The 14,353-nt window shown below is 32.7% G+C and overlaps 2 protein-coding genes and 1 pseudogene across 2 annotated transcripts; 1 reads left to right on the top strand and 2 right to left on the bottom strand.

Moving 5' to 3' along the window:
- The first annotated feature begins 1,060 nt into the window (after positions 1–1,060).
- Positions 1,061–4,588, top strand: LOC108458463 (uncharacterized). Its single transcript, XM_017757874.2, has 5 exons — positions 1,061–1,328; positions 1,447–1,531; positions 2,307–2,472; positions 3,385–3,658; positions 3,790–4,588. Exons 1-5 carry the CDS (start codon positions 1,272–1,274, stop codon positions 3,982–3,984), a joined length of 777 nt encoding a protein of 258 aa, XP_017613363.1. The 5' UTR covers positions 1,061–1,271; the 3' UTR covers positions 3,985–4,588.
- A 799-nt stretch (positions 4,589–5,387) lies between these two features.
- On the bottom strand, positions 5,388–7,066 carry LOC108458060 (uncharacterized protein At2g39795, mitochondrial-like). Its single transcript, XM_017757300.2, has 3 exons — positions 6,704–7,066; positions 5,992–6,329; positions 5,388–5,914 (listed from the first exon to the last, which is right to left on the bottom strand). The coding sequence occupies exons 1-3, from the start codon at positions 6,974–6,976 to the stop codon at positions 5,755–5,757; spliced, it is 771 nt and encodes a 256-aa protein (XP_017612789.1). The 5' UTR covers positions 6,977–7,066; the 3' UTR covers positions 5,388–5,754.
- A 2,551-nt stretch (positions 7,067–9,617) lies between these two features.
- On the bottom strand, positions 9,618–12,868 carry LOC108458238 (probable mannose-1-phosphate guanylyltransferase 3; annotated as a pseudogene).
- Between the last annotated feature and the right edge of the window lie 1,485 nt (positions 12,869–14,353).

The raw sequence follows: 14,353 nt of genomic DNA, 5'->3' as shown, positions 1-14,353 counted from the left end.
ATAATTAATAATTAATACTTAATTTTTAAATTTATTAAAGATAGTAATTTTAAAATTTTGATATACTATCAGTAGAGTTTTAATTTCATAAACAGAGTCAAGAAATTGATAAGTCTCCTATAAGAATATAGTAAAATATTTATATATATATATATATATAAAAGAGACTTGTGATAATTTTTAAAATTTTTTGTAAAATAAAAAAATTTGCTGTGAATATATCAAATATTAAATACCATTTTAATTTTATTTTATTTTATTTTGTGTAAAAACAGGTAAGAGATTGCTTAATGCGAACATTAACCTTGGACCATGTCTGTTGCACCTTGAATGTAGCCCTCAAGTTAATTGTTGGTGCTGCATGGGCGACCCCAGAAAGCAATGTTGGTTGTATAAATCCGATTGCCTGGCCTATTGCTAATGAATCTGGAAGAAAAAGAGAAGTCCAAATTTATATGTCATTTCAAGTAATTCATGTTCTTCTAAAGATATTAAATCTAAGTACTTCAAAAGAAATCAATTCAACTCCATGATTTTGAGTTTGAATATTATTGGCATTGTTCAAAATGTAAATTCCAATTAAGGAGATTAAAAATTATACCTATGCATTTAATTTTTGTATAAATTTTAATTGCATGCATTCAATCATTTAACATAAGCGAAAATAAGTTAATTGAGTTATAATTTAGTTAACATCGGTTTAACTGTAACAATCAAGAGAACATAGATTTAATGGCATTTAAGAGCACATTTTTCAATTTAAAATTTTTAAAAGAATTTTATGAATAAAGTAGTTAATAGAATACAAGTATTTTTATTTGAAAGATAGGAATTGGAAATACTATTTTAATAATAAAATTTTATTTAATATTGTTAGAATAATAAAAATAAGGTATTCATTCATATGGGTTGAACCCAAACCATCCCATGAATACATGAGCCGTCAATTAAAGTAAAAAAACTGGAGCCAAAAGTAGGCCCATCAATAACCCAAAAGTGAAAGACTAATCATGTGAACGTAGCTGGAAAATTTAAAAAGGCGACGAAACGCGTGAAACGCAGCGCTTATAAATGGCGCGTCCCGAGAAAGTTAGAGCTATAAGTAGTTGACGGTTTAGTCAAAGTATTTCTTTCCCTCGTCGTCTCCGTTGCTTCTAAACTACGGCAAGGAAAACTCATCGGAACTTTTCTCCTTTTAACTAATTTCCACTTTCCAGAAGAAAAACTAAATCTGTTTTTTGTTAAACTCTTAGTTCGATCTCTTACTTTCAATGGATGAATCTTCGTATTGGAATCGTCCTACTAGTCATTTACTCGGCTCAGTTCCCGTAAGCTTCTTAATTTTCTTTTTCTCTTTTTTCTTCCTTTTGAATTAATTTATCAAGATCGGCATTCTTATGTAAATTAGTTTAGAATATTATTTGAAAATTGTTATTCGAATCCTAGGCTGTTGTTAATGAAGAAAGTGAAGCCTCGTATGGCAGAAGAGGAGGTGGTGGCCGAGGTTATCAAACTCTTGGACCTCCGACCGGTATATATTCTTTTTTATTTCTAGAAAAAGAAAATTAGTTAAATGTATCAATCTTTCATTTTTCGTACTATGAAACGTGATTTTTCCTCCCTTTAAAAAAAAATCTTTATATATCTTTTATTTGATTTCCTTGCCCTATAAGAAAAAACTTAAATTTATCTCTGATTTTTTCTCTATATTTGAAATAACTAATGTCTTAAGAGAATTGTTTAGTTTTATTATTTCCCAAATGGAAAATAACTGGGGAGAGGAACTTTCAATAATCATGATATCTAGAGTTGAGACATGGAAGATTTGGCGTTGAATTGAGTGGTTTTCTTATTTAAAGTTAAGGTAATTTAGTGAGGAAGAATGAAACTTCCGATGCCTTTTATTTTTGAAAGAATAGACTATAGCGCTAACTGTTATGTTTGTATTTGCATTCTGGAGTAGTTAACTGTTATTTTCGTAATCACAAATTTCTTTACATAGAAGGGAGGTACCCAATTAAAATCCTTTATTTGATGCATATATCCTTTTCGTGGTTCTGTTAATATTTTTGAACTTTCCTGGAGTAGTTCTTCTTTTTTTATTTTATTTTTTTGTGTATGACTCTTCAAAGTAAGGGATTTAGAGTGTAGATTACTGATTTTGCTTCCATGTTCTAAAATTCAAAGGCTATAGCAGCTAAAGTACTGCCTTAAGATGTCACTCACTGATGGTAATATGTAACGCTTTTATTTAGTGCTACTGAGGCACCTTAGAGTTTAACGATCCCTTTGTCTATTATATGCAGAAGGATTTGACCAACAATCACAAAACAACTGGAAGGGAGTGTTTAGTATCTCATCATACACACAGTATTTTGATGTAGATACAGATGTTGTCGTAAACAGATTGATAAGTTCCTTTTATCCTGCCGGTGGAGACTTTTTCAACAAGATTGGCGCTAACCCTGATCTGTGAGTCTGCCGCTCTTTTCCCCTTACTCTTTTATGCGGATGTAAAAACTGCTTTTGAAGCCTCATCTTGGGATGAAAAGTGATCCTCTGGAAGAGAAGATTAAGTGTGAAGGAGTATTAGAAGTATAGGAAGTCATATGAGTATTATCTGTAGTCAATATAAATTGGGATGAAAAGTAGGATTGAAAGCAATAAAAGCATCCATTGGCCTAGGCATTCTTTCATCTTCAAGAAACATGCTTTTTGGAATTCAGGACCAGAACTCACTAATCTTGTTCGTAAATTTAGTAAATTAAAAAGTTTAGTTATTTGGCTCTTCATTTCGACATGAATTACACCTAGTAGGGAAAACTGTGAGAAGCACTAAAAGAAAGATATTAATGACAAGTGCACGCCATGTGGGCGTTATCAAAATGTAATAATGACAGCAGCAATAAAGAAGTTATCAACACACATCAATGCATGTTTATTGCATTATTACCTATAGTACTCTTATTTGCATATATGGTCATCTTTGCAAGTAGATCGATGGAAAGAAGTCATGTATTAAGAAAACAAAAAACAGGAGACAACTAGAAAAGAGATAGAATCCTTCCATCTGATTGGTTTTATGGAAGTTGAAGTACACTAGGATCTTATAATTAGTTTGTATTTGTAGCTTCTTATTTGTCTCAATGCAGAGACTCTTCTGTTTGAAAAAGAGATCATGGATGACCTGCCTTATTTCATGGCTTTCTGTATAATCCATATTTTTTTCTCCTTGGGAAAATCGAATTCCTTGCGACTATGATGTGGTGAATCATACATCTGATGGTGTAAAAACCTTGACCATAGCTGTAACAATCTGCAGTAGTAGTGTTCATGATTATCTGTTAAATTATTTTATTGGTCTTGATTTCTGCCATTTGTTAGGTATGGGCTTATCTGGATCACAACTACATTGGTCTTTATGCTTGCGGCCTTTGGAAACTGTGCCACATACCTTATTCAAAAGCGCACTGATCGAACTACTTCTTGGAGCTTTGATGTTGGCTATGTAAATGCAGCAGCTTGTGGAATCTATGGTTATTCACTCGTGGTGCCAGTGGCATTTTACTTCTTGCTTCGATATCTGGGTTCAAATGCTAGCCTTGTACGATTTTTGTGCATGTGGGGTTATTCACTTTCCATTTTCATTCCAACTGCAGTAAGTTTTTCTCTTTAAAGGAAGAAAATGATCCTGGTTTTAAATTTTATTCAAGTCCAAAAATTTCAATTTTTTAGTTATTCATTGTTTATTTACAATCAACTGAGTTGTAGTATATGGCATATTTGCAGTTTCTACTGCTTATTCCAGTTGAGATTCTCCGATGGATCATCATACTTATTGCCGGTACAGCCTCATCATGCTTTGTTACCTTGAATTTAACATCCTATATTGGTGGCAGTAATGATCTTAGAATGATGATGATTGCTGCGTTCTTGCTGCAAATGGCCCTTGCAATCTTTATCAAGGCTTGGTTCTTTCCATAAACCTTACAAAGTCATCCTATGCGGGCTATCTGAGCACCTAAAATCCAAACTCTGCTGTGTTTTACTCTGCTCCTGGGAAATGTGAAAAAGAAGAACAGTTTGAGCAAAAAAGGCCTCTTGAAGAAAAGCTTGTGTATGTTTTTGGATTCCTTGTAGTTTAGTGGTAAATTTGAAACACGCAACGGATGTGTGTCATAGGAGTAGAGATGTTTTTGATGAGGTGCAGCAACGCGCTACTAATTGCGTTTTTTTGGAGTGGGTTAATCGAATTGACTTGGTGCTGTTGGCCTACAACTTTTAATAGACCAACAAAATGAGAGAAACTAGAAGCAAATGTGAATGCAAATATGTTTAAACCCTGCAAGTTTTCCTTCTGTGTATATACAGGTTTTCATGGTCTTTTTGCCAGTCTGTAATTGTTACTTCACATCTAAAAGCAGACTTTTGTATTAAAAAATAGGTTCTCTTTAAACCCTAAACTATCTTTGGGTTTACAGTTACTAGGTAAGTAGGATGTATATCTCATTTGCAAATGAGATACCCTTATTCAGCTTTCATCTTTTGATTCTAACTTCGTATTGCAAAAAACAGAATTTGAACTTAAGATGGAGTATAAATATTAAAATTAAAATAAAGTAATTGAACTAGTTTTTTTACTAGAAACAAGCTTAACTGAACGTTTTTACCGGATAAACACCTCTAGCAAAGGTGTTTTAAATTCGGTTACTAAATATTAACCTATTTGACTATGGCCAAATAAATAAATATATATATATATATAAATATATATTTGACACATGATAAGTTTTAAATTCGGTTACTAAATATTAACTTATTTTTTTTATTACAAAGAATTAAGCTTTATGTCCTACCAAATATCTTAATGCTGGTAATACGGAAAGTGAAGAAACGAGTCGTTGAACAGCTACTGCGACACGGAACTTTACCTTGAGCTTCAAAAACACATCAAAATTTTAAAAACTTATCCAACATTTTTAAACTTTATATTAATACTCAATTTTCTACCAAAAATGTTAAAATTTTTTGTTTGAGCTACCAGCTCTAAGTTAGAGGGAAATGGTGGATGTGTACTATCGTAAAGCTTTTGGAAAGGACCAGACCTCAAGCGTGTCGTCGTCAAGGTTCAGTTTTTTCTGTTCCTTCCCTCTTCAAGCATTGGTTCAATTTTTATGAGTTAAGTAAGATTGATATGGGTTACTTTGGTTTCAAAGCCTTTTTTTTTTCTTTTTTTTTATAAAAAAAATTAGATTTTCAATGGGTTTTATGATGATTTTAATGGAGGAGTTTTTGGTTACTAAGAAAGTTGTGAAACTTAAAAAAGAAGAAAATGAAAAAAAGAGAGGTTTTGATATAATCTCTACTTTGAACAAAAGAAAACATAGTTCTCTGAACTCTACTTTTGTTGATAAAATCCTTTTCCTGATGGGGTGAATATGTTTAAATCACATAAATGATAACAATGACTTTGAGATGGCTAGAAATCAAATAAAAACAAGTCTATAGTTTATTTTTTTTATCTCCCCTCCCAACCCTCCAATACATATTTTCACTATTCACTCACAAATATAATTTAATGGATGGATTCTTCACCATGTGAATGATAATGAAGAATGTGTACCGGAAATGGACCGAATTCTAACCCAAAAAGACGACCTAATCTCTTTAAAAATAGATAAAACTACTCGTATCTTAGTTCATACAACAACTCGGAACGGTGCTAGTTTGACCTTACCATTTTTCATAAACTACTCATTCTTCAATGAACTTCTTGAGGTTCTTCAACCACAGAATATACTCCCGGCCATCCTTATTAATCATGTACTCGTGCAAGTAATTTGTGGTGCTCGGTTTGATTCCTCGGATCTCCAAATACTTGTGAAAAGCCTTCTGCAGGTTCTCATCCAAATCACTGCAAAACAAGAACATTAGTAATCGCATTCCATGCAAATCAATATTCCAATTTCACAATGTATTGAATAGGCTTACTAGAAATCTGGGCCTTCATAGGCGAGTTCATCCTCGGAGTTGGGATTTCGAACGGACAAACTATCTATGGTAATCTCATCAGGGTAAGCGGTACAGTTGAACTCTAAACTCGGACCGCCTTTTTTTGAGACATTAACAACCAATGGGACATTTGATTTACTAGGCTTTTCAGTGTCATCATCATCGTCATCATCCGCTTCGCCTTGACCAGTGACAAGATCAGGCATGTGAACATTAACTTTGATGAGTTCACCATCATACTCTCGTGTCAATGTTATGGTTTGAAGCCCAGGAGTGTCTTCGATTTTGAAAGGGAATTCACTTGGGGTTCCTTCAGCCTGTGAAGAAACAATTTTTTTTAAATGATTAAAAAACAATTCAAAATAAAGCATCGATTTCAGCTTGAAAACTTAACATCAATACTGGCTATTAAGCGATTGTTCTGTTTTTTTTCCCCACAAATTCTTTCAATAACCATATTGTAAACAACTAAAAGCAGCATCTAATTATGTTTCTCGGGTCGGATATAAGTTCTACAATGAGTGTTACCATGTTCCAAGACAGCTCTTGAATTCAATCCCTACAAGTCTTCAGTTGACACGATTTGGATTGCAAAACACCCAAAATCCAAGTTCTATTTTTCCACTTACTTTCGTATAAACCCTAAATGATAAAAGAAAATGGGGAAAAGAAAAACTAATTAATTACTCACCTGATCATATTCATCACTCTCCTCGGCACACTGAATCTCAGACTCAATAACTCGGAGAAGAGACTCATCAGAAGCGGATTTTTGAGAATCAACAGCCGTTGAGAAATGCAGGGTGTTTGGGTAAAAACGGTTCACAGTAGGATGCTGAGACTGGAGGCCATGGTTCAAGGCCGTGAAGATGCAAGTGTGGTAGCTTCTCTGGACTCGGGTGAGTCGAATCGCGAGTGGAGCTAAGGAGTTAGCTGTTTTCCGGAGAATGGAAGTGAAAGCCATGGGGGAGAAAGTTTGCTAGGGTTTTAGGAACGGTGGAGAGGGTTTTAGGTTGTTTTAAAGGCAGCATTCATGTTGAGGTACTGATGGGCTATATTCAAAAGCTTCCCCTGTTGGGCCTAATTTGGTCTGGGATTGGGCACTTGCCCATAAAATCTCTAAATCTAACTTTATTCACTCGGGTTTAGCGTATTCTACAATGTCTCAACTGGTTATATGATGTTAGCTTTAGGCATGGGATCTTAACGAGTCGTTTATTTCATTTGATTACTTATGTTTATTCGAAAACATTGTTATTTTTAGCATCTAGATAGATTATTTATTCTATTGAAACTATTGTTAGATATTTTTCAAAGAAATATAGTTTTATGGGTAAAAAGCATGTGTCTATTACTATTTTAATTAAATAAATTATTAAAATTACAAACCTCATAAATTTAATTCAATTTCAACCAACCTTAATTTTATATTTATATTTTTTAATATTTAAATTTATTTATTATTCATGTTATTGTGTATGTGTCAAAATCTAAATATAAAAATAAAAGGTTGCATAAAACTAAATTAGTTATATATATATATTTATTTAAAGGTTAGAATTTATGTTAACCGAAACAGCAAATCTTAATAAGAAAACCATACATTTTTAAATCAATGAAACCTCAATTGTTGGACATGAAGTAACTTTGATGTAATTTCTTTTTGGATAAATTAGATAGGTGATTATCCAACTTTTAGGTATGTTCTATTTTGATCACCCCACTTAAAAAACTTTCAATTTTGTCATCAATGTTTTTAAATTTTAAAATTTTTGTCACCCTGCTAAATACTTGATGTGGGTATTTTTTTATTGGTCTAATAATAAATTTAATCCTCCAATATTTATATATTTTATCAATTTGATCCTAAATCTAGCCATTTAGCCCTCAATATTTACAAAATTTCACAAACTTCTGTAATTTGCACAACAATGATCCTGTATTCTCTCTACTAGCAAATCGGTGAATTGCTTCCCTCTCAGCTTCTCTCCTTTCTTTTTAATTGTTTTTTTTTCCTGTTCTGTCTCTGCAATTTTGTGCTTTGCTTTGAAAGTTATTCAATTTTTGCACTGGAATGAAGAGAAGAAAACCCCAAAGGTAAAAATAAGAAAAAAATATGGAAAAGACCTATGCGCCCAAACGTTTTCCTTACCCAACCAGGCCTAGTTAATTATGGAGAAGCAAGAGTCTGAACTGTGTGTTTTTTTTTTTAATGGGTTTCCCCTGTAATTTGGATAGTTGCTTCTTTTAGATATTGTTTTTCGCTACTTCGATTGATAGTTCCGTTGGTTAATTTAGTTCTTTTTGACTTATTTCTTGCTGGGTTTTTTTTCTCCGATTTCCTTATGCCTGTGAAACTATCTGCACAGGTGTTTCAATTTCCCTTGAAGGGTTTGATTGTTCCACTTTTGGCTTGTTTATAAAAATATACCATCATCTCACACTGAAGAAGCCAAATTGGAACAACTTGTCACTGATTTCTTATAAGAGTCTTTTAGAATTAAATCGATTTTTTTTTTAAATATAATAACTTTTTAGAATTAAAATTAAATGATAAATTTTATAAGAGTTGAAGGTTAAATTTATTAAAATTTTAAATTTAAAGTTAAATTGATAAAATGTATAAAAATTAAAATTTTAATTTATCATTAGGCTAATAAAAAATTTCGGTAAACTTTCCGTTAAGTATTTAAGCCCCGATCGCTAAAATTTTAAATTTTAAAAGCATTGGTGATGAAATTGAAAGTTCTTAAAATTAAGTGATCAAATTAAAACCTACCAAAAGTTTGCTGACCACCAGGCAGTTTACTCTTCTTTTTTTTCTACAAAAGAAGCAGAAACACAGCAAGACTAAAATCTAAGCTTCCCATGCCTAAGGGCGTCAGCATGCAGTGAAGGGAGAAGACTGTCAGGCGGATTAGGCAAACGGAGGAGCCCATCCGTGCCTTCATGCGCCAAGTTAGCGAGATGATCAGCATAATGGTTACCTTCCCGGAAAATATGCCGAACCTCCATCACCCATCCCTCTCGTATCAAGCCCAAGCAATCACCAATATACATATTTAATAGATGCTGATACTCATAAGATCGAGACAGCAGCTAAACTACCCATAACTCGTCTAACTCAATAATCAAACGACCTACCCTGAACTCCTTGGCTAACCGCAAATCATCTTGAACCCCCCCCCCCCAAAAAAAAAAACCTCCGCTTGAAGGCTGTCCGTACGTCCGATATTTAGCATGAACCTATGCACCCAATTTCCATCTGCACTGCAAAGCAAGCCACTAGCAGTCACTAAGGCCCGAACAGGAACGCACCGCCCCATCCGTATACAGGTTTCCTAATAACAGGGTACCATTTGAAGATTTGACCATTCCTTGTCCCCTTCAGGTCAACTTGGAACCCCTGCGACAATCTTTTATTAGATAAATTAGTTAGTCTAATGAGTTTTAACTTTTCTCGAATTGAGCTCTAATGGAGTTCGAAAAAATAAAATTTCAAGTTTAGTTCGAGTTCGCTTGAAGAAAACGATTCATCTAAAATGTTCAAGTAAAATATAAAAATTAAAAAGAACATTTTCCGACAACAATAAATTAAAGAATCATTCTTGAATTTAACTTGGTTGATTCCAAGATCTACAAACCTTTCTTTATTCGATAAACCAACTGGTAATTTATTTGTATAAACATACACCAAAATTACATATTTCACATAAATGATCAAACAACAGAAAAAATGACCCCTGAACCGTCTAAACACACATCACTCAGACTTGGAGAACTGTCTAGGATGGCAAAAGAAAAGAAAACTGAAAGAACAAAAGCATTATCTGGAAAATTGAACTGTGTCACATGACAATCTCAGGCTTCAAAATGCTGGATTTGATCTCTTTGTGAGGCAAAATGACGCCACCGTTGCCATATATTTCATCACATACATGCACATCTTCTCCAAGTATAGTCATGTTCTCTACTCGAGCCCATTGGCCGACAGTGGAGTGCCATCCAATGATGCTGCTTGATATGCAAGCGTGCTTCTTGATGCGAACTCCACGCATCACGGTGCAGCAAGAGAGTCTGACTCCAGCCTCGACCACACATCCTGGACCAACAACTACATCTGGTCCAATCAAACATCCTTCCCCGATTTTAGCACTCTCATGAACTAAAACATTTCCCACTATGTGGTGACCGGTGGCTAACTTAGTTGAAGATTTTTTTCGCAGGGAGTCTAGATAAAGCCTGAGTCCAGCAATGTAATCCTTTGGCTGACCAATGTCCATCCAAAACCCGGGTAGGACAATTGCATATAGTTTTTTCTCTGCTGCAATCTTCGGGAAGATCTCCTTCTCAATGGAGGTAGGTCTCAATTCAATTCTATCAAGAACAGATGGGTTCAGAAGATAAATTCCAGCATTAATTTTGTTTCCAACAAACAGTTTCAGTTTTTCCACAAATTTGTCCACTTTCCCTGTTGTTTCCTCCATAACCATAACACCGTATTTTGAAGGCTCATCCACCTAGTTGATTATTATTTAAGTATTGCGATCTCTGTGAATATAAAAATTGAAATTGAAAATGAAGATAAAATTTAGAACTGAATTATCACCTTGGTTACCACAATGGAAACTTCCCCGCCATGTGCTTTGTGGAATTCAATCATTTCTTTGAAAGGGTACTCACTGATAACATCACTGTTAAGGACAAAAAATGGCTCACCGGAACCATCAATGAGCTTATCCCTAGCCAAACCAAGAGGACCAGCTGTCCCGAGTGGCTCTGTCTCTTGAGAGCATGAGATTGTGATCCCAAGTTTAGCTTCAAACTCCTTCAAGAAGTTCAACATCACCTGAAAAATCAAGTGTCCACTGGTCAGCCCATGAACACATAGCCATTAACCTTGCTGGCCAATGTATTAGTTTTACATATCTTATGCTTTGAAACACCTCACATACCTCAGGTTGGTAGTTAATAGCCAAAACAACTTCAGTTACACCAACAGCCTTGAGAGCCTCGATCGGCAAATATAAAAAAATGCATCATTCTGTAAAATCAACAAGCTTATCTTGAGAAAGAATAGCCGCTAAACTGAAAAGCAATGCTTCCAAGTTTCAGAAAAACAAAGGCCATAATGCAGAAACATACCTGATGCAGGATCATGGGTTTGTTTGCAAATTCAACAAGTGGCTTAGGAATACTGAGGGTCAAAGGCCTCAACCGTGTTCCAAATCCTCCAACAAGAATAAGTGCTTTCATTGTGATACACGTTCCGATTTGCCTGTAGATACTAGAGTCCATATCTTAATCAGAAATCAAATTCCAGAAAGCAACTTATATGATTCAGAAAATAAATCCCATAAATTCTTCTACATAAAGATGACAAAGAAACAAGAGATTGACCTATGCAGAACTCCGCATTGACATTCGTAGATCAATAATAACAATCACAGAAACGAGCAAATCATAACAGGTAAACATGAATTCCAAACTGAAATGATTTTACTACAGTGAAGGAGAAGAAAACCAGACAAACTTAAAGAAAGCAAATTGGGAAACACAAAACATCCAAACAAGAGCTATAAGGCAAAAACATAATGCTAGAACCTAAAAAACACTACTGAAAATCCATCCAGAAATGGTTTATCTGATTTTGTGACACAAATTTCAGCTATACCAGAGGCTGCTATCTTTCATGAGACCAATAAATCTATTACATGGAACCTAAAACAAGAGCTAGCTGCAATGTAACCCCTAGGTTACCCGGACTTTTCTTCTTTCTCAAAAATATTCCTGTCCAACGCATATAGTAACAGGGATAACATGCATCCTATAATTATATCAGATAACTTTAAAAGATTGAACAACCCCATATCTCGTTTAACAGAGTATAATTCTTTTTTCAAGTAATGAATCCCGTCTTGCTTTCGCTCTACAATGGAGCCGTGAAATACAGGAAATCACCAAAAAAATCACACCTAGAAAGATCAAATAAACACAATTTTCCGACTATAAGCAATTTTATTGATAATTCCAAGTAAGTTTATCAAAATGTAAGCCTAGAAAACAGACATAGTCAGCTAAGTCAGATATGCGGACACGCAAAGTCTTGACCTTTGCCAATTATTTAACAACGAACGCAGGGAAAAAAACGAAAGCTTTGATTGAATCCATAATCGACATTAAAATCAGGATTACGAAAAACTAATTAACTTAAAATTTTTTAGCTAAAACAAGAGCGATACTAAGTAAATTAACTAAAATTCCTATTTCTTCTTTCGTTCCTGAAGAGATTTTATGCATGATTAACCATGCAAAATGCCAGACCTAAGAAGAATAACATTGCAAATCAAATTAAACCTCAAAATTCAACAGAATTGAAACAAAGAAATGGCGCAAAAAAAATTAAACACCGAGCGGAAATCCCATTGTCAGCTGAAATTAAACATTCAAGCTAGACTATTAACTAGAGCTCGAAAATACCAGAACTGGGCAATTACCTTTAAGGATTACGAGATCCAAAACCCGAGTTGAGTTCGAACCAGAAACTCGAGCCCGGTTCGAGGCAAATATATATTGAAAGGGCAGGAAAACAAGTGGAACCAGACGAGTTTGGCTTGCTTGGTTTATTTGTTTTTTTAGCAACGGTTTTCTCCCGACGGAAGCTGAGGTGGAAGCGGGGAGTTGTTTGGGAGAAAGGAAGGAAATAGAGCGGTATTTATACAAAGGCAAGAAAATAAATGAAGGCAAAGTACTGGGCTGATTCCAGATTAGGTATTAGATTCAATTTTGGAAGTAGTTTTTGGCGCCGTAACGGAAATTGTAGGCGATGTTTCTGGGTGGTTTCGGTAACGGGTCATGGATAAAAATGTACTATCTGAACTTTTAGTGACGAAAGTGTTATAAAAGAAAATTATAGAAAAAGGACAGTGAAGATCGACTTTTATTTTTATTTTCATAATTAGAAATATAATAGTTAAACTTTAAAATTAACCATACTTAGAATATGATTAAATTTTTAATAGTTTAATGAAATTTTACTTCAAAAACAAAACAATTTAACTAAATTTTTAAAGGTGAAGGTCAAAAGTGATAAAAATGAGTAAATGTTAGGACTAATTTGATATATATCTTTTATATTTTACTTTCTTAATATAAATTAAAATAATTATTACATCTAACCATATAAATAAAGAGAAAAAAGAATGGGAAGCATTTCACTTTCTAAAATTGGCATGCTATTTCAGCTACGCATTTCTCCAAATTTTGAGATTTCTTTTTAATTGATATTTATACTATTTTTCTTTTTATAATAAAAATGCTTATTATTTAACTAATTTTCTCTGATTAGAACTCCAAAATGGATATAGCCATACGTTTGTAGGAATTTTTAAAAAATAATAAATGGAATAAATTCCAAAATAGGATGGTAAAAGTTAGAGATATCCATAGAATTATAGAACGAATTCGGATCTATTTGGAAATTCGTTTTATTGTTTAAAAATATTAAATGATGGTTTTAAAATTTTATTAAAAATAATTATAGGTGAAGTGATAAAGAATTTATATAGGTACAAAATTTATTAAACTTGTTTTTAGTTGTTTTATTTAAAAGTTATATAAAATTATTAAAAGATTAAAGTACTATCGTAATAATATTAGTTGTTATTAAAGAAAAATATAATTATGTTGTTTGATAAAAGTAAATGTTGATTTTAAAAAATTATTTATTTTTAATTTTAATATTTTATATTATTTTGGATGAAAGATACATATGTTACTTTTTAATATCTCATTTCAAAAAATAATAATTTATTTTAATTTTATTAAAATTAAATGCTTATCTTATTCAACAATTTTTTAATTAAGAATTTTATATTAAAAAATTAAAATAATTGTCAAACACATCTAAAATATTAAAGATTGAAATTTTTATTTTCGATGATTCATCAAACACATCCTAAATCGTTACCTAATTAACCTATAATACCAATTTAAGTATGAGTTTTACAATAAGTATAAATATTTTCAAGGAAATACTTTTATAATTATTTTTATAAAATTAAATGGAAATAAAACCAAAATTTGACTAATCAAAATTTGTCAAAGTGTAATCTACAAGTAATAATAAAATTGTAATCTAAAATTCGCTTTGCCTCAAAATGTCTAATTTTATTTACTCCAAATTAGAGTAGAGCTAGGAAAAGGAAAGTAAAAATATTTTTTAAGATGTAAAATAGCTTTTCACTCTTCTTAATTTTTAGAAATTAAATATTTTAAAAAATCATTTACTTTCCTTCCTCTTACTAATTTTAACTATCCAACCAAAATAATATTTAATCAC

Source organism: Gossypium arboreum, chromosome 4 (genome assembly GCF_025698485.1).
Source record: "Gossypium arboreum isolate Shixiya-1 chromosome 4, ASM2569848v2, whole genome shotgun sequence".
Classification (NCBI taxonomy): Eukaryota; Viridiplantae; Streptophyta; class Magnoliopsida; order Malvales; family Malvaceae; genus Gossypium; species Gossypium arboreum.
This window is presented reverse-complemented; position numbering and strand designations above follow the sequence as displayed.

Excerpts from the sequence above, each read along its gene's own strand:
- LOC108458463 (XM_017757874.2), top strand. The coding sequence starts at position 1,272 with ATGGATGAATCTTCGTATTGGAATCGTCCTACTAGTCATTTACTCGGC. Across the intron at positions 1,532-2,306 it reads AACTCTTGGACCTCCGACCG|AAGGATTTGACCAACAATCA; the intron begins GTATATATTCTT and ends TATTATATGCAG. Across the intron at positions 2,473-3,384 it reads ATTGGCGCTAACCCTGATCT|GTATGGGCTTATCTGGATCA; the intron begins GTGAGTCTGCCG and ends GCCATTTGTTAG.
- LOC108458060 (XM_017757300.2), bottom strand. The coding sequence starts at position 6,976 with ATGGCTTTCACTTCCATTCTCCGGAAAACAGCTAACTCCTTAGCTCCA. Across the intron at positions 6,330-6,703 it reads AGAGTGATGAATATGATCAG|GCTGAAGGAACCCCAAGTGA; the intron begins GTGAGTAATTAA and ends GTTTCTTCACAG. Across the intron at positions 5,915-5,991 it reads TATGAAGGCCCAGATTTCTA|TGATTTGGATGAGAACCTGC; the intron begins GTAAGCCTATTC and ends CTTGTTTTGCAG.